Source organism: Suricata suricatta, chromosome 5 (assembly GCF_006229205.1).
Source record: "Suricata suricatta isolate VVHF042 chromosome 5, meerkat_22Aug2017_6uvM2_HiC, whole genome shotgun sequence".
In the NCBI taxonomy this organism is placed as follows: Eukaryota; Metazoa; Chordata; class Mammalia; order Carnivora; family Herpestidae; genus Suricata; species Suricata suricatta.
This window is the reverse complement of record NC_043704.1, coordinates 133,708,916-133,727,905: the sequence shown is the minus strand read 5'-3', so window position 1 is coordinate 133,727,905 and position 18,990 is coordinate 133,708,916. Positions and strand designations below refer to the sequence as shown.

The following is an 18,990-nucleotide window of genomic DNA, read 5'->3' as shown; positions in this document are numbered from 1 at the left end:
ACTTCTCAAGCTCCACAACTGGGTTTTTTTCAAACACCTTGGATTACCCTTACCTTGACTTGTTCATTTGAGGTTACAGCACAGAAAACAATCTCTGTGAATCCTTGGGACGGGAACATACGGAAACAGATACCACCAATAACACGGCCATCTTTAATTAGGGCAAGAGTTTTGTGTTTCCTGAAAGAATAAGATTACGGCAAAGTTTTACCTTTTCTGGTTATATAAAAATACTTTTTGGGGTGTTCTTTATTAACCAACCAGGAAAGGAGGAGAGTATTTTTCTGGAGTTTCTATGGAAACCTCTTTTATCTAACCACTATTTCAGCAGAATATTCTTTCTTTTTTTTTTTTTTTTTTTTTTTTAATACAGAATGTTTGAAGAATTTCCATGTCATCCTTGATCAGGGACCATGCTAATCTTCTCTGTATCATTCCAATTTTAGTATATGAGCTGCTGAAGTGAGCACAGAACACTCTTAATGTGGACTTTTTAGAGTAAGCTTGCCTGTCCCCACCCCCGCCCCCAAATGCCAGCCACCTATCTGAGGCTCATAAATAAAGAACGAAGTAGGGGCGCCTGGGTGGCTCAGTCGGTTAAGCCTCCAGCTTCGGCTCAGGTCAGATCTCACGTTCGTGGGTTTGAGCCCCGTGTCGGGCTCTGTGCTGACAGCTAGCTCAGAGCCTGGAGCCTGCTTCCAGTTCTGTGTCTCCTTCTCTCTCTGCCCCTCCCCCTCTCATGCTCTGTCTCTCTCTGTATCAAAAATAAATAAAACATTAAAAAGAAAAGAACGAAGTATGTGTGGACGGGCTCACTGGCCCTGGAACGGTGGTACACTCAACGCCAAGGGTCCCACCATGGGGGTCCAGAAGGAAAGCACGGTCACGGACAAACGTGGCATGTGTTCTAAAGAGTTTACTCTTACTCAAAAATATTACGGAAACATGATGGAAGAGAATACAAATCTGCATGTACAATTTGTCAAAACCTGCACTGTAGAATCTTCTAACTTCTAAAATGTCACACTGAATGGTCACATGCAGGGATCACAGTCCACATAGGCTGTTGGGCTATCTATGTTAAAATACATTCAATGAGAGACCTTGAGGTTTTCTGTTGTTGGGGTTTTCCTCAAAGCAATGGATTTTCAAATGTGCCTGTTTGATATTCCAGTACTTTTCCCTAGTTAAGACCCAGCAATGGTGGTACCTGGTTAAGATACCAAAATCAAGAATGTTTTGGCTATGAAGAGGGTGGGACATCTTCTTAGCGCTTATACTTCACTGCTGTAATGAACGAAGCACAAGAGTCACCAGCAAGTCAAAGTATAAAGCTTCATCATTAACAAAACAATGTATGAGCCGTTGAATAATTACTGCCTTTGGGGATGGCGCTTATCTAAGCAGAGCTCTGGACTCCCGGCATGACAAGGGGCAGCATGACAAGGGGCAGCAGGATTCAGTGGCTGGCTCTGGCTGACTTCTACCACATGAGTGGTTCCTCCTTCATTTAAAAAGGAAATAAGAAAGAAGGGCCAGGCAGTCAAGCACCACTTACGGGTCAAAGACCAGCCGAGTGATGTACTCCTTTGGCATCCGGGGCAGCTGGTGCGAGAACACGTTCTGGAGACCGACCAGCCACATCAGAATCTTCTTGTTGGGCTTCTGGTTCAGGGAATTGCCCACCACGTGAAATTCGATCACACCCCTGCGTTCCTCCAGCCTCGCTGCCTCGTCCCTGGCTGAATGTGCGGACAGCAAATTGGTCTGCGGCGTGGGAGACAAGAGGAATTACGCAGAGCTCTTCTGTTAAGACAGTGGGGATGGGATCTCTCGGTGTCTCTCTTATTTGTTCTAATAAGATGCTCATTTGTGGGTTTTCAGGGACCCAAACAGCGCACACAAGTTACAAAAACAAAACAGAGAAGGGAGACAAAACATTTTGAGAGATCAGAGTGTGAGATGTGTGCATGGATATTTACTGGAGATGAGAAGTCATCACACCTTCCTGCAAAGGGCCAGATAGTAAACTGAAGGTCTCTGAGGCAACTAGTCAACATTGTTGTAATGTGAAAGCAGACACAGACATACACAGATGGATGGGCGTAGTAGTGTTCCAAGAAAGCATTATTTAAAAGCAGAAGGAAAGCAGAACAGATTTGGCCTGTGTGCTAACCCTTCATCCGGAGGAACCCCGTCTGAGCTCTGTAGGACCCTCAGGATGGCAGACCCCCAGAGCCCTGCTGACAGCCCCAGCAGCGGCAGTCAGTTTACAGTGTGAGCACCTCTTTTTGGAAGACACTTTTCTTTCCAGAGGGTATCTGTTGACCCACTCCCAACCACAGCCGGCGGCACAATCCGTGCCAGCACTTCACACGCTGCATCCTATTTAATCCACCCAGGGGTGTGCAGGTAAAGGTCCAACAAAGAGTTCCCGGGGAAGAAAAGCCCCAAATGGTAGCACTTGCTCATTCCATTGGTCTACAGCTGGCTGCCCAGGGGACCAGGTTCCACTGTGGTTAATTTCAAGCTACCATCGTATTTAACAACCAGCTCACAAAATTCCTAAAAATTTAACAGTCGCCTTGTGCACACCTGCGCGAGTGAACTCCGGTACACTACCAAATCCAGGGAGCAGGTTTCTTCAACAATGGCACTACCATTGAAAAGAAGAGAAGAGAAGAGAAGGGAAGAGAAGGGAAGAGGAAAGGAAAGGAAAGAGAAAAGAAGAGGCAAAGGCAAAGGCAAGGCAAGGAAAAAAAGAAAAGATTGGGAACTGTTCTAGATTAAAGGAGACTGAAGTGTTGAAGAGAAAGAACTAAATGCAACTCATGATCCCTGGCTGATCCTTGAACAATAGCAACAAATGTTTTGTTTTGTTTTTTTAATGTTTTTATTTATTTCTGAGAGACAGAGAGAGACATCGTGAGCAGGGGAGGGTCGGAGAGAGAGGGAGACACAGAATCCGAAGACAGGCTCCAGGCTCTGAGCTAGCTGTCAGCACAGATGTGGGGCTCGAACCCACGAACCGTGAGATCATGACCTGAGCCAAAGCCAGACGCTTAACCAACTGAGCCACCCAGGTGCCCCCAGCAACAAATGTTATAAAGGACATAACATAGTTATAAGGGGAATTCAGATACAAGCTCTCTATGCATTAGGCCAAGGGTCAGACTCTCTTATAACGGGGCCAGATAACAAGTAGTTTAGGCTTTGTAGGTCCTACACCAGCTGTCTTAATTATTCAAGTTGGCCCTTGTAGTACAAGGCAGACATTGACAACATGTTTAAATTATACTTTATTTATAGAAACAACCAGCGGGCAAATTTGGCCTGTAGGCTGTAGTTTGCCAATCCATATATTAAAAAATACTGTGACCTAGCTAAATTTTCTGAGACTAGTAACTACATTGTGGTAATATAAAAGAACACAGGTAAAAATAGGGGTGAAATGCTGTGACATCTATATTTAATTCTGAAATGGTTCTAAATGGTTCACAGGAAAGAGACAGAGGTAATGCAAGCGTGGCATGTTAACAATTGGGAAATCTAAATAAGGAAACTATGGGGCACCTGGGTGGCTCACTCGGTTATGCGTCTGACTCTTGATTTTGGCTCAGGTCTTGATCTCACAATTCGTGGGTTCAATCCTGCTTGGGATTCTTTCTCTGCCCCTCCTCTCTCATGCTCATTCTGTCTCTCAAAATAAATAAATTAGTTTAAAAAAAAAAAACACTAAGTTTATAAAACTATGAATCTCCATCATGAAATTTTTATAGCTTATGTCAGGATTTAAATTTTTCAAGCTAAAGAGCTGAAGAAGGTGGGAATGCCTTTAGTTGTGAGATAATTAGCATATTTCTCTGCGGTGTGATATTCACCAAGGGCAATCCCCTCTTCACCAGCTTTTCTTGCCCTCCACACCTTGACCACCTGGTTACATGTAAACCAGGTGGCAGGAGATGCTACCTCTCAGTGATCCCACCCCTATTTCCAACAGCTGGATAAAGGGTCTACCCATTGACTGCTCTGGTTTACCCTGCTGACCTCTGGTCCAAGCATTGCTGCAGGGTCTGTGATGGTAGACATGACCTCGTCAATTAATTCCATTGGAATATCCCCCATAACTCGTGGTTTCTTGGCCTCCTCCAAGGCATGAGAGTCATTCATTTTCCTCTTTTCTCCTGTGATGATCAAAAAAAAAAAAAGGGGGGGCAAACAATGGGTGGTCTTAAGAACAAAGCACATAATACACACCAACTAATCCAACTAATTTTCTATTAACATGGATGGGCACGGAAGTCAACTCTCCATTCACCCGGGGAAAGGGTGCCTGTGGAAGACAAGAAAAGATGGAGGAGGAGGTCACAATAAACCCCAACCACAGATACATGCGGAATATTTTCTACTTTCTATGGTAATTTTTGCTATATGAGCGTGTGTTCATCTGCAAATACAAGGGGTGATTTTAGTCACTGCTGGTTATTAATCTCTAAACTTAGTCCCTTTGTGGTCAAAGTACATGGTCCATATGGCAACAAAACATCAAAAATTTCTGAAACTTACTTTAGAACCTAAAATATGACCAATTAATTGTAAAGGTGTACTTTTTGAAAGCAATGTGTATTTTATGACTTTAAGGAATAATGGTCTCTGATTAAGCTTACGGATTACATTTTTAGGGTTTCTGTATCTTTTTTGATAGCTTTGTTCATGTGAACTGAGATGTTGCTTCAGGCCTTCAACTATTGGTTGAATAGGTTGTTTCTCTTTGCAGTTCTATAAATTTTCTTCTATGATGTGTGCAAGTGTATATATGACAATATATATTTCAACTATACTAAAGAAATGTGTATTTTGCTAATGAATTTAATTTTTTCATTATAAAATAACCCTTTTGGGGCGTTCAGATGGCTCAGTTAAGGTTCCAACTCTTGCTTTCGGCTGAGATCATGATCTCCCGGTTTTATGAGTTCAAGCCCCATATCAGGATCTGTGCTGACAGTGTGGAGCCTGCTGGGGATTCTCTCTCTCCCTCTCTCTCTCTGCCCCCCCCCACTCGGGCTGTCTCTATCTCTTTCAAAATAAATAAACTTTAAATAAATAAATAAATAAATCCCTCTTTCTCTCTCACAATGCCTTTTTGCCATAAAATGATACCTCACAAAGTGAGAAGGGCCATTCTCAACATGTGACATGCTGTGAAAGGCCAGGCAAAGGCAAAGAGAACTTTCTCCCACTTTCCTCCTTAGATTACATGGTGGCTTTTTGTCCTTGCTACTTTCATGCTTGGTTTTTCCTTTTTTTTTTTTTCCATCATAAAATGTCATAAATTTACTTTTATAATTAAATTTAAATTTTGTTTTAGGGGGCACCTGGGTGGCTCAGTCAGTTAAGCATCCGACTTCGGCTCAGGTCATGATCTCATAGTTCATGGGTTCGAGCCCTGCATCAGGCTCTGTGCTGACAGCTAGCTCAGAGCCTGGAGCCTGTTTCATATTCTGTATCTCCTTCTCTCTCTCTCTGCCCCTCCCCTGCTCATGCTGTCTCTCTCTCTCTCTCTCTCTCAAAAATAAATAAAACATTGAAAAAAATTTTTTAATTTGTTTTAGATGGTCACAGCTAATTATTCCTCACTTGTGAATCCCAATAGGCACATTTCCATACAGCATTCTTGTTATCTTTAGTTAAAAAAGCAGAACAGTTTAAAGTATCTTGTCTACATGAGATGCTTCCATAAAAATTATGTTACTTATTAAATGGCTTTTGTTGTTTTTGTAACTCTTTTTTAGTTGTGAGAATATTTTTGGTCATTTGACCGACAACCCTTTAAATTCCATGATTCCCCAAAAAGTAATGCTAAGAACTGAAGCTGACGCTTATCATAATATGCCCCAAACTTGATAAGTGCCATGGTAAGAAAGGGTCTGAGGCTACATCCAAGCTCCCTGGCAAAGAGTTCCTGGACTGATGAGTGATACCCGGAAGTGAGAAACAGTAATGAGGGTGCACATGGTTAATATGCGGTGCTGCATTTAAAATTCTCCTCTTTCCCTCTGGTCTGCCATTTCTTTACTGTCAAGCTTTGGTCATATCCAAAATTTTTTTGGTGTTAAGCCCATGGACAGAAGTGCAACCTTCAAAACATGCCGTAACTATGAAATGTCTTTAGGGTTAACAGATGGTTTTGCCCACAAGGCAGATTACATCAGCAGCCAAATTCTTTACCCTCCTGGTATCCACACTCTGCCATGTAACTTTGTGGTTCTTCCTACAAAGAAGTAGAGTGCATTTCAAGGAGAGTACATTTCTCCACACCTTGAATGTGAGGTCGACCATGTAATTGGCTTTAGTTGACAAAATAAGGCAGGAGTGACGGTCTACCAGTTCTGAGTCTAGGCTTCTGGAAACTGCGTTTCCATTCATTCTCTGGCACTTCTCCCAATGTCAGAAGGACATAGTCTGCTCCAAGAAAAGGAAAAGCAGCCCAGTGATCCCAGGAGGAGGACGAGAAATATATGGAACAGAGACGCTCCAGCTTAAGCGTAGCCCAGAACAGAGTCCCCAGTCAACAAGCAGGCTCATGAGCAAGCCTAGCAAAGACGGACTGAATGAGGTTGGCTGAGATCAACAACCTACGAGGAAACACACAGAATAAGTGAGCTGTGATAATAAATGATGATGGCTTTACGGCTCCACATTTTGGGCTGCTTGTTGTTTAAGACTCTGCATTTGGACTGCATTTTGTAACTAACCAAGACAGCTCAAAGTGATTTCCAGCCCTTACAATCCTGGGCATACACACGCTGTAGCTGGTCTAAAACTACCTGCGGCACTCCTGAGATAACAGGACTTCTATGGCAATCATAGCCCTCTCTTATGCCCCCTTCCGAGCTTACCTGGGTTTGCCTCAAGCCCAGAAGAGCCTTTGCAGGAAGGACTGGTGCTCCCTCCATTAGGTTGCTCAAGGGAAGATGAGTTTGAATTATATGAAATGGTCCCAGCTACAGGTGGTGGGCTGATAACTGGCCCCAAAAAGAAACACAAGTATTAGGTGACTCCTTTCTGAAGCAATAAGGAACCACGTGCACATGCAACCATCCCGTTCCTGCCCGACACTACAACAAAATCATCTTTAAAATTAAAGCCATGGAGGGGCACCTGGCTGGCTCAGTCGATGGACATGTGACTCTTGATCTTGGGGTCGTCAGTTCAAGCCCCATGTTGGGTGCAGAGATTACTTAAAAATAAAATCTTTTAAAAAAGAATGAACTCATTAAAATAAAAGCAGCAGCATGGGGCCAATGTGAACATGATAATAATAAATGAATAATTAAATAAAGGAGTGGGGAGAAGGTAAAGGTCCTCCTTAGAGGAGAATACCAATAAATAAAAAGGAAGGAATTGTGGGCATTGGAAGGGGAGGGGACGGACACTTGACAACCAGCATATAATAATTGATTCAGGTTAGAATCACCTGTTCAGGCTAAACCTTGGGAATACAATTCTGATGAAGACAGGCTAGTTGCAAAGTTTATCTCCACAAGCACACTTTTTTATTGCAAAAGGAAAAATGGTAACACTACAGTGGAGAGACCATATAAGCACTATCATAACCAAGCGATCAAGCTTATACCAACAATAATGAGGGAGGCCAACATCATGCGCCTTCTGGTGTCAGACGAAAATTGCTATAAACCACAGGATTGCGATAAGAGGCAAAAAATGGAAAATAGCCTGTAGGTTAGATGATAATATTGCATCAAGCTTACTTTGATAACTGTACTGCTCTTAAGAGAATGTCCTTGGTCTTGGAAGATACTGAGCTCCGTAAAGGGGTGCGAGGTTTGCAACTTTAAAATAGTTTCAGAAAAAAAAGGGGGGGGAGGGTGATAAACCAAATATGGCAAAATGTTAACAAGTGGTGAATCTGGCAAAGGAAGTACAATATACAAGATCCCTTTGTCCTGCTGTTGTAAATTTTCTGTAGGTTTGAGAATATTTACAGTTCAAAAACTTGTTTTATATTGTTTTGTTTTATAGAAGCCATTGTCAGAACCAGGATATCGCTTTGCCAGTGTGCTGCTGATGTGCGGCAAGTGTGGTGATGGCAAATGAAACAGACATTTTCCGTGGCACTGGTCACATACAGGACAGTGTGCAGCAGGACAGCCCAGAGAGAACGCTCAACTAAGTTTCAGCGCAACCACAGTTCAGTCCCCAGAGGCGTTCCGAACAGCCAAAAAAGTGATGAAAGTAAGTTAATAGAGCAACAGAAAGACACCAGGCCATAGCACTCAGAATACACCAAAGTGCCAGGCTGTAGGGCTTTCCTTCCAGGAAACAGACCTTCTGAATCTCAAAGTACACGGAGTGAGTCCACACAAAGAGGAGTTCTGGTTATTCTGAAGACGTCTGAGTATCTTGCAAAACTTCAGAGCCGTCATTACAAATGTCATTTATCACAGCTGCATAGACGTGCAGACGTGCCAATTAAGTAGATGATTACACTCTTCTCTCCCCCCAGAGAACACACTGCAATTACAGTACAACAGGAGAAGACAGCCTGCCTCCGACAGCTTTGGGTGATCCAGCTCAGCCACAGAAATAAATGTGGGACTCCCAGAGTCAGCGGCAACCTCTGCCTCCTCCATCCTGAGCTAAAATATAAAACGTGCTGGAAGCTGAACAGACCGGGGAGGCATTCTGAGAAGGCAAGGACCAGGAGTCCTCACAAAGAGAGGAATCCTCTCTGGAAGAACCCTCCAGCAAAGAACTAAGTTGACCCTGCTGAACTGCTTTGGTCCCCTCCTGCCTGGAGGAGGAAACGGTGATCGGTGCAGATTCCTCCCACAAGCATCTATGTGCCCGCACATTCGCAGCACATGCTAGAAAGCATGGCTCGAGGTCTGGCTCTTCGTGAAGTGTAGTAGTTACGGAATTCCACAGACTGGGCATGAAGCCTAATTCCAACACATAGAGGCTCTGATTGTGGGCAACGTGGTGCCTCCTCTCTGGGCTTCTATCTCATCTATATAAAGGGGATACGAATACCAACTTCTCAGGGTTTGTGCGAAGGCTTCATTATGAAGCAGACTTCATAGGCAAGTACTAAATGGAAGTCTGTTATTACTATTGTGGCAAAACAGTCTCTGACCACCCACGAGTCACACTGGAGACAGAAGACGTTCAGGGACAAATGGGGTAGGGTTAGGACAGCACGAGGTAAGGGCTGCGTGACACAGCGGTTCTCAAACACGGCTGCACATCAGAATCACCTGGGGAGCTTTTAAAAGCCTCAGTGTCCAGGCGAGGCCAATTATATCACTCTCTCGGGAGAAGCCTCAGAAATCAGTATTATTTTAAATCACAAGCGAGGCCACTGTGCAGCCAAGCTAGAGAACCAGAGATAAGATATATTCAAGGTTCCGTGAAGGTTTGGAAGAAAAGAGATCCAGTCATTGCTGGAAGGCATGGGAGGAACAAGGAAAGGGTTTGCGGGAGAGGTTATTTGGAAACCGGATGAGATAAAGACAAAGTGAACAGCACAGGGACAGAGAGAGCAATATAGAGGATATGCCCAGTCACCACTGAGAATATGCCCAGGAGATGCTAAAGACTCGGGTCTTGAAAAACGGGAATTCAAACAAAAAGGATTTGATCCAAACCAAAACACTTCATTCCCTAAGTACTCTGCTTTGTAGGGATTTAATTATATTTATATCCAAACTTCGGCTCTAGATGAGAAAAAAAAAACTATTAATCACCTTCTCAAATGCATTATGCTGAGTGAAAGAAGTCAGACTCAGAAAATGGTGTACCATATGATTCCATTCATATGACATTCTAGAAAAGGCAACCTCCAGGGACAGAAAACAAATCAGTGGTTGCCAAGGCTGGGGGTAGGGCAACGAATGAACTACAGAGGGTTGCAAGGGAATTTTCTGGAGTGAAGCAACTATACTGTATTTTGATGGTGCTGGTGGGTATTTAACTGCACGTGTTTGTCAAATTTCACAGAACCCTACACTAAAGAAGGTGACTAATACTGTTTACAAATTTTTTTTTTTGCTCGAGGCAAAAATGTTATACACTGAGCTAAATGTACTAAAAACTCTATGAAATTCTGCAGTTTTTCCCCATGGCCACACAGGAACGACTGTTTTGGCCATCTCTTGCCAAACGTCTCCGAGTCTTCCTAGTGTCAAAGGCAGCAATTCAGAGCCTCTCTCTGGGATCAGTGTGACTCTAGAAGTCACGTGCCTTCTTTCGTCACAAAATACTAGCGGCTGTCACCCACACCACTAGCAAGGGGCTCTGGCCCCACTAGGAAGGACTTCATGACCTGAGACTCAGGATTAGTCTCTTCCGCTCCCCACCCTACCTTTATCCATGATGGGAACTTGATGCACAAAACGGACATCACAAATTCCAAAACCAGACCAAGGCTTGATTCCTGGGCATCTCTGGCCATTGACCAAGATTTTGTCTTTTTAAAAAAGCCAGCATTTGACCATAGAGCTGAGCTGTATGGCATTTTCTACCTCCTAATGTGCAAACTAAGAAAACTCAATAGCACAAGGAGGGGTTGTTTTAACTGATTCGCACCTGCTCTCCTCATTAACCGAGATGCAGATGCGAGATTTGCCACCGTGTCACTTTCTGGCTGGCTCTGTTCTTCCATTTTTTTTTTTTTTAAGAAAAGCACTAATAAATGCAGAGTGAGCTGTGGCTAACACTTTCTGGTTGTTCTCTGATTAACGCAAAAAGAAATTTACCTGTTTGGATTCCGAGCTGGCTGGTTCTGGAAGAAGCTGAGAGAAAATCCTGATCCCAGATGGGAGAGTTTTGACTATAAACTTCTTCTTCTAACATGGACAAAAACCTAGACACAGGAGTAAAAGCAATAGGAAGATCAAAATATATTACTAATATATTACTAGAGAGATGAAAACCCTAACCGTCTATGGCAAGCACCCCAACAGCAGCCTCTCACCTTCAATTCAGAAATATGCTTGTGAATTCTGACTCATATGAGGAGTCTGTGGGTGGCCCTCCTATATTCAAATAAAGAAATGCATCTCTACAAATTTATTCTCTTTGAGTCTGCACAGATTGATATAACATAGCCCGCACAGAGCATTATATCGGGAGGGATATATTTCACTGCGTGTTCCTCACGAGCCTCAGCTCAAGATTTCCACCATCTGTGTGGCTGTCATTACTGCTGTCATTACCCATCGCAAAAGCTAATATTTATCCAGCACTTGCCATGTGCTTGCACTGTTCTATGAACTTCTTATTGAATCCTCACACCAACCCAGTGAGTGACATATTTTATTTTTATTAGCACATACATTCATAACTCTTACTACATGCCAGATGCTGGTCTAAGTAATTGATTACCATTAACTCAGGTGCTCTTCCTAACAAACCTATGAAATGAAACCCATTATTATACTCATTTTACAGAAGAAAAACTTACAGCAAAGAGATTAAATAACTGATACAAAGTTCCACAACTGTAAAATACAGGGCTAGAATTAGAACCAATGGCAGAGGGGTACCTTGTTGGCTCAGTCAGTAAAGCATGTGACTCTTGATCTAGGGGTCGCAAGTTCAAGCCCCACATTAGGAATAGAGATTATTAAATAAATTAATAAAAAGAAATAATAAATTAAGAAAAAAATTTTTTAATGTTTTAAATTTATTTTTGAGAGACAGAGAGAGACAGCATGAGCAGGGGAAGGTCAGAGAGAGAGGGAGACACAGAATCTGAAGCAGGCTCCAGGCTCTGAGCTAGCTGTCAGCACAGAGCCCGATGCAGGGCTTCATCCCACGAACCGTGAGATCATGACCTGAGCCGAAGCCGGATGCTTAACCGACTGAGCCACCCAGGCGCCCAAAAAAGTTTTTTTAAAAGAACAAGGGCATCTAGGTGCCTGAGTCAGTTAAGCATCCAACTTCAGCTCAGGTCATGATCTTGCAGTTTATGAGGTTGAGCCCCACGTTGGGCTCTGTGCTGACAGCTCAGAGGCTGGAGCCTGCTTCTGATTCTGTGTCTCCCTCTCTCTCTGCCCCACTCCTGGCAAGATTGCAGAGAAGTAGGGAGCTCCATACTTTTTCACCCACCAGCATCTCTCAAACCACGAAGGACTGAAGCCATAAGACACTGAACCACAAAAGTCTAGGAGGAAAAGAGACAGAGTCCACTAAGAAGACAGACTCATAGGTGCGTGATTGCGAACTGGAGAAGATTTTAAAAAAAAAAGATCTTCTATACCCATTTGGCAAAAATCTGATCTGAGCAAACATAAAACTATTTATAGTTTTTATAATTATAAATGGATTTGATTTAGGAGGGTTGCCCCATCCCTCGAGCTGTGATATCTAACATATGCGTTATTTTTTATTTTTTTAGTGTTTATTTATTTTTGAGGTGGGGGAAGGGAAGAGGGGGATGGGGACACAGAATCTGAAGGAGGCTCCAGGCTCTGAGCTGTCAGCACAGAACCTGATGGGGGGGCTTGAACTCATGAACCGTGAGATCATGACCTGGGCTGAAGTTGGACACTTAATCAACTGAGCCACCCAGGTCCTCAATAATACATGTGATATATATTACCTTTATAAAGTACTGTATATTTTGAATGATGAAGCACTGGTATCAAAATTTGGGATAACTAATCAGGATCTATATCACCATCACTAAAAGCACCACTATTCTCGTTTGTCAACGACTGCAAGGTTCCAGACGGCTTCAGGGATGGGAGAGGTTTGTGTTGCAGAAGTGAAAACGGATGAGGAAAGGTCCTAAGGGGTCTTCTTACTTGCTCCTCGGATTAAAACTCAGATTTAAAAACAAGGTACCATTTGAATGAATACCTGCCTGCACTCGATAGTTTAATTCATGGTTTCTAGAAGCTGCATGAGTCACCTCTACTTCCTAAGCAAGCCACCATTATCTTCCATTTTAAAACACTTGAGTGTGTTTCTTACCAATTATGGAAGGCTGACAGCAACAGGAGGTAAGATCCTTACTGAGATCACATTCTGATCTTGCTGAGAAAGAAGGTGCTTAAGGCCTTTTCCCCTCTCCCTCCCTTACGAAGCCCTCAAGATCTTCCCAACCGCCTTCATCACGGAAGTAAATTTCCTTTCCTTTTCTAGACTCTTTCTCTATCAGTAATTGTATGCTCAGAATACTCATCACAAAGCCCTGCAGAGACTCATCAAGGAATGATGCCATTCATAATTTAGGAAAAATAATTTTATATGTATGTGTACATACAAACTACAGTGATTTCATTACAATAGAGAATAGCCTCGTGCAATGGCGTGAGAAAGTGCTCTACATACATATACGTACACACACAACACCAGTCTGTATGTGGAATAAAAGGGCACACTACATGCAGAAATGGAGAAAGGTCTAAAAACACTAAAAGGAGCTCAGAGTGGTGGAGTTGTGGGGTGTCTTTGCTTCTTCTCTCATAACCAGATTTTCAGCAGCACGTGTATGTATCACTTGCAGGATGAAATGCAGATACTAAGCCTTCCTACACAATCCTGGAAGCAGGTGGATGGGAGGAGAGGCACGTGAGGAGGAGGACACGGAGGTAAGCCCCACAAGCACCGAGAGCCACCTCGCGCAGTGGCATGGGGCCGGTCACAGCTCTCAGGACCCAAGACCCACACGGCACCTCAAGCTTCAGTAAATGTGACTCTGCTGCCACGGCCGTGGGGATAAATCCCTCTCGGGCCCAGTGTTGTCATATTCAGTGACAAGGGATTTAAAAGGAGAAGTGGGTGGTAGTTTTACCCTACCATTAGTAATAGAGAAGGAAAGAAAAAAGCGGCGCTGATTTTTTAACTCAACAGCAAAAGCATGCCAGAACTATGGGATGAAGGAACATAACACACTATAATTAGCAAATATCTGCAAGAAGCAAAATGAATTTGCTATGGGGGAAAAATCGTTCCTCTGTAAGGTAATTAAGATTTCTCCTTAAGTACCACGGAAGGTGGGGTGGGGGTTGGGGGACTTTCTTTGTTCCCTGGCTTGGAGATAGAAAATGACAACTATAATCTGAAAGTATAAAGTGCTGCTTATGTGGCAGATGTAAGAGAGAAATAAGAAAATTGCTTTAAATCTCTAAGGAAAGCTAAAAGGCAGCCATCGAATACACGAGCGTGCCCAGAGATCATAAACCATTTTGGGGTAACACCCGAACTACAATTTCAGTAGTGCTGAATCTTCTTCCCTGGAGAATGCCAAAGCGTTCACATCATGCCTGTCTCCGGTACCAGCTGCCTTGATAATACGCTGAAGATCGGGAAAAAACGTCTTTAGCTTCTGCTAAAGCTCATCAGAATTACCCATGGCATCCTCTACCCACGGCTCAGGATTTGTGTTACACTGGAAAGGCACTGTCAATTTCTATCAAACATTTTTGTTGTTGTTGTAGACCTAACTTTAACATTAAGGCTATCTTGGGGCACCTGCGTGGCTCAGTAGGTTGAGCATCTGACTTCCGCTCAGGTCATGATCTCTCAGTTCATGAGTTCAAGCCCTGCATCGGGCTCTGTGCTGACAGCCAAGAGCCTAGAGCCTGCTTTGGATTCTGTGTTTTCCTCTCTCTCTGTCCCTCCCCGCTTGTGCTCTGTTTCTCACTCACTCTTTCTCTCTCTCACTGTCTCTCTCTCAAAAATAAACATTAAAAAAAATTTTTTTAATAAAGCTATCTTTCCTGAGAAACAAACTAGATAATACAATAAGTGTAACTTAAAAAAATCTAGTTTCCCTGCTAAGACACGGTATTGTCACTCTTTGGTTAAAGAATATAGTATCGCCTTTCTTAAACTCTCTTCTCAAAAAAATAAAAAATAAAATAAACACCTCTCCTCTCTCCACCAGCAGTTCTTAATGGCTGGGGAAGTCAGGCTCTACCGTAACTAGAGCACCCTTTCAAATTACACCTCCGCCCTCCCATACGCTGCTCTGGACAGAATGACGCCCCAGAGTGAACTGTCCCACTCATGTCTTGCTGTCACTGTTCCATGACAAGTCAGCCACTGCAGCCTCAGCTCCTCTCATGAGCAGTCAGCCGTTTAGCTCAAATGTTTGGCTCTTAGCACTGAAAATGCATTTCCAATGCCAAATGTGTAAACACTGCAACTTCCTAGTCCTTTGATACATTTCCTTCATTTGAAAAATGCATAAGTGATTATATGTTGGAAGCTCTGGCAGGTAGAAAAAGCAAGGTGCAGAGTTAGGTATAGTCTATAAGAAACTGAGTAGAGGGGCGTCTGAGTGGTACAGTCAATTAAGCATCCAACCTCGGCTCAGGTCATGATCTTGTGGTTTATTGTGGGTTCCAGCCCCTCTACTCCCTTCCAGGCCCCCTGTTGGGGTCTAGTTTAAGAGTGAGGGGGCAGGGGGCACCTGGGTGGCTCAGTCGGTTAAGCATCCGTTGCAGCTCAGGTCACGATCTCACAGTTCGTGAGTTTGAGCCCTCGTTGGGCTCTGGGCTGACAGCTCAGAGCCTGGAGCCTGTTTCAGATTCTGTCTCCCTCTCTCTCTCTGACTCTCCCCTGCTCACGCTGTCTCTCTGTGTCTCTCAAAAAGAAATAAAAAACATAAAAATAAAATAAAATAAAGAATGAGGGGGCAGGCCCACTGTGGCAGGCATGATTCACCAGGTCTTATGAAGGGTTGGAGATCTGGGATGGAAAAAAAACGCAGCCACTGGAGGTGTCCTGCACCACTTCTGGGTTGATGGAAACTGCTTCCACCACTCTCCCCCATGGTCCCCTAGCTTCCTGGCAGCTGAATGCAGCACGCCTGGCACCACTCCATCCCGACACCCAGACGCAGTGACTCAGGTGGGATGAGCGGGGGCTCGGGGAGCTACGACTGCCGGCAACAGATTCCAGCCAATCACAGACGTGCTGTACAATTCCCAAGACGACACACAAAAGGCGGGGAGAAGGAGAGGGTCCCTTCTCCCTCGTCCCTGGGTTGCTTTTCCTAGCATTGCTGACGTCGAGGCTGATAACAAGCTTTGGCACGCGTTTCTCAATCTCAAGCGCCAGGATCCAAAGACCTGCAGGAGTGCCCTCTTACTTTGGGAAGTGGGTGAGGATTAGAGTTCGCTTCTCGAGTGGCAGTTTGTCTTTTTCCTGCCTCGCTTGTTCTAGGAGCTGTCGTCTCATGACTGTGAAGACTGAGCGCAGCAGCGTTCTCCCGAACACCTGGGTGGTTTCATACCGAGGTAGACTGTCACAGAACTGGGGCACGTTGCAGTAACACAGCCACCTGTGACAAGAGGAGACAGGCACCATCAATATCCCTTCAACATCCCAGACGATCTGAAAGACCCAAGTATGTGACTCTCACATGACTAACCACAGGAGAAGGAACTAGGTCAGTATCACTGGCAGCTAATGAAACTTGGAAATCAGAGTCACTCGTCCTGACACCAGCAGGCGGGTCCAGGTCAAGGACAACTGCTCCATGCTGCAGCATCATGTGGCGAGTCCTGCAGTCAGACCCGCCGAGGGTCAAATCCTTGCTCTCCCACTCAATGAGCTGCATGACTGGGGGAATTTAGTTATGTTCTGAAGTTTCCATTTCCTTACCTGTATAACGGGGACAGCAATAATACCTACTTTGCTGGGCGATTAGGAGCATGATAGGAGATGCCATATGGAAAGTGCGTAGGGCAGTTTGAGGTTCTGGTATGTACATGGTAATTTAAATAAAAGAATTTAAGAAGGCGAAGCTGAAGAAGCCCCGTTTGTGAAAGATCAGAATTCCACCATCTAGTGCTCTGAGTAAAATTTAAAATGCCTACACAGCACTCACATACCCCCGAAGCCTTGGTGGGAAGATAAAGATCTTCAAGACTGTTCAAAACTCAGTCAAAACACAGGAAGTAATGAGCTTCCACCATCTGTCGCTAAGGTGCACTTTCAATGACTCAGTCTCAAAAATGCACTGTGGCACTGCAAAAGCTGAACGTGCACCCAGGCCCAGAGGGAAACCAGGGGCTTTCTTGAGATCTGACCACAGTTCTGGGGTACACTGGCTATGTAGGGCGCACAAGGTAGAACGCTCATTCACCCAAGAGGAGCTAGAGAATGCAAGCTTATTCAGAATCAGCCCTCTTTATGGTCTCCCCGGATGCGAGGTCTCAAATTCCCAGGACCTAGCAGCCCGAATGTACAGTGGGGGTCAGGGATCAGAGGCTTCACTGCAGACCTCCATTCCTCAGTGGCAGAGCCAAATATCCTTTGGGAAAGACATGTTAGTGTCAGTTAATCTGCCTAAATTCAAAATTCACCTTAAAACCCTGCTACCATTTCTACTCTTCTCTCAGCTTTTCTGTCCTAATTTACACCCAAATGTTACTTGTATGGTTACAACTCCAAACTGGGCCTCTTAAGCGTTGACCTTGTCAAATCAGGAACAGTGAGCTCGGTAGCAGAAAAGGCCAGCAAGGGCATTTATGTGGTTCTTCCTAGGGCATCTCACAGAACTGTGCCACCTTCAGGGCTGGCCTTTGCTGGATATTAGCCCGTGACATGAGGAGATACTCGGGACTGAAGGGAGGCCAGCTGCCGAGTAACCAATGACAAAACGACGGTTTCATGAGACTTAGGCTATCACAAGACTATTTGAAAAACTGAGTATCTAGGAATAAGACCAGTACTGTTCCAAACGGCTGTTTGTATGGATGCTGCGTGATACGGGAGCCCCCGGCCACACGTACACACCGAACACCTGAAATGTGATGCGGGGCTCGAACCCACGAACTGCGAGATCATCACCTGAGCTGAAGCCGGCCACTTAACTGACTGAGCCACCCAGGCGCCCCTAAAACGGACTTTTAAATGAAAACAGTGTGAGATTTTTTTTTCATGAACCAAAACTTTATTGCTTTGATAGGACTCCACTGAGCTTTAACCACTTTAAACTGAGTGAATGAACTGAGATGTGCCACAGGCATAGAATACACAGTGGATTTTAAAGACAGCACAACAGAAGGCAATGATAGATCAGCAATAATGTTTCGTGTTGATTACACAGTGAAATAATATTTATAGATTAGGTAAAATAAAGCACGGTTGAAATTAATGTCCTGTGCCTATTTACTTTTTAGAATGTTAAGTCCTCGGACATTGTATATTATGTTTGCGGCTCACATTATGTATTGGTGGGAGGTGCTGATTTTTAGTCTAAAGAGCGTTTCCATCTGTGGAGGGGTCACAGATGTCTAACAATCTACTTAAAACTGATGTTGTGGGGCGCCTGGGTGGCTCAGTCGGTTAAGCCTCCAACTTCAGCTCAGGTCAGATCTCACATTCAAGGGTTCGAGCCCCGCATCAGGCTCTGTGCTGATGGCTGGCTCAGAGCCTGGAGCCTGCTTCGTGTTGCATGCCTCCTTCTCTCTCTGCCCCTCCCCCTCTCATGCTCTGTCTCTCTCTGTATCAAAAATAAATAAAACATTAAAAAAAATTAAAAAAAAAAAACTGATGTTGTTTCTGCTCCAGCAATGGTACATTATAAATATTACCATAAAATCATGAAGTGTTATAAAGAAGTGCTTACTTATTATCACTGGATCCAAGTGTCGGGTATTGAGTTATCAGTTCTTAGGAGAAATAGATTTTGAAGAGGTGTGGTGGAAAGGAATACATTTTATAAAATGTTACAGTGAAGCTCATGAGTGACCTGGAGTGTTAAATATGTTAAAAATCTGTAACGACAGTTAAGGGAGTTACCAGACAGCTAGAGAGAGAGAAAACAGAAAACGTGAACTTGCCAAGCAAGGATTTCAGTGTAGATTTTGTCTTTATCAAATGAACTTAAAGGAACAAGTTACAGTTACGGTTTGAATGGGTGAGCCTGCCACTGTCGGTGCACATTGGTGGTTGCTGTTTACATTCCTTTGTTGAGCCTACATCTCCATAAGATTTTTAGCAGGT

General features: G+C 43.9%; 1 protein-coding gene and 1 non-coding gene across 2 annotated transcripts in view; both read right to left on the bottom strand.

Moving 5' to 3' along the window:
* The window catches only part of KAT2B (lysine acetyltransferase 2B), a 99,929-nt gene that overhangs the window by 20,832 nt on the left and 60,107 nt on the right, over positions 1-18,990 (bottom strand). The window contains exons 8-13 of the mRNA XM_029938770.1: positions 16,127-16,318; positions 10,779-10,885; positions 6,900-7,025; positions 4,048-4,184; positions 1,559-1,767; positions 54-180 (exon numbers count right to left, since the gene is read on the bottom strand). Coding sequence (XP_029794630.1) covers positions 54-180; positions 1,559-1,767; positions 4,048-4,184; positions 6,900-7,025; positions 10,779-10,885; positions 16,127-16,318 — 898 coding nt within the window. The remainder of the gene's footprint in view (positions 1-53; positions 181-1,558; positions 1,768-4,047; positions 4,185-6,899; positions 7,026-10,778; positions 10,886-16,126; positions 16,319-18,990) is intronic.
* LOC115293022 lies at positions 364-470 on the bottom strand. The gene has a single exon (XR_003909295.1). It is a non-coding gene; the product is annotated as a U6 spliceosomal RNA (small nuclear RNA).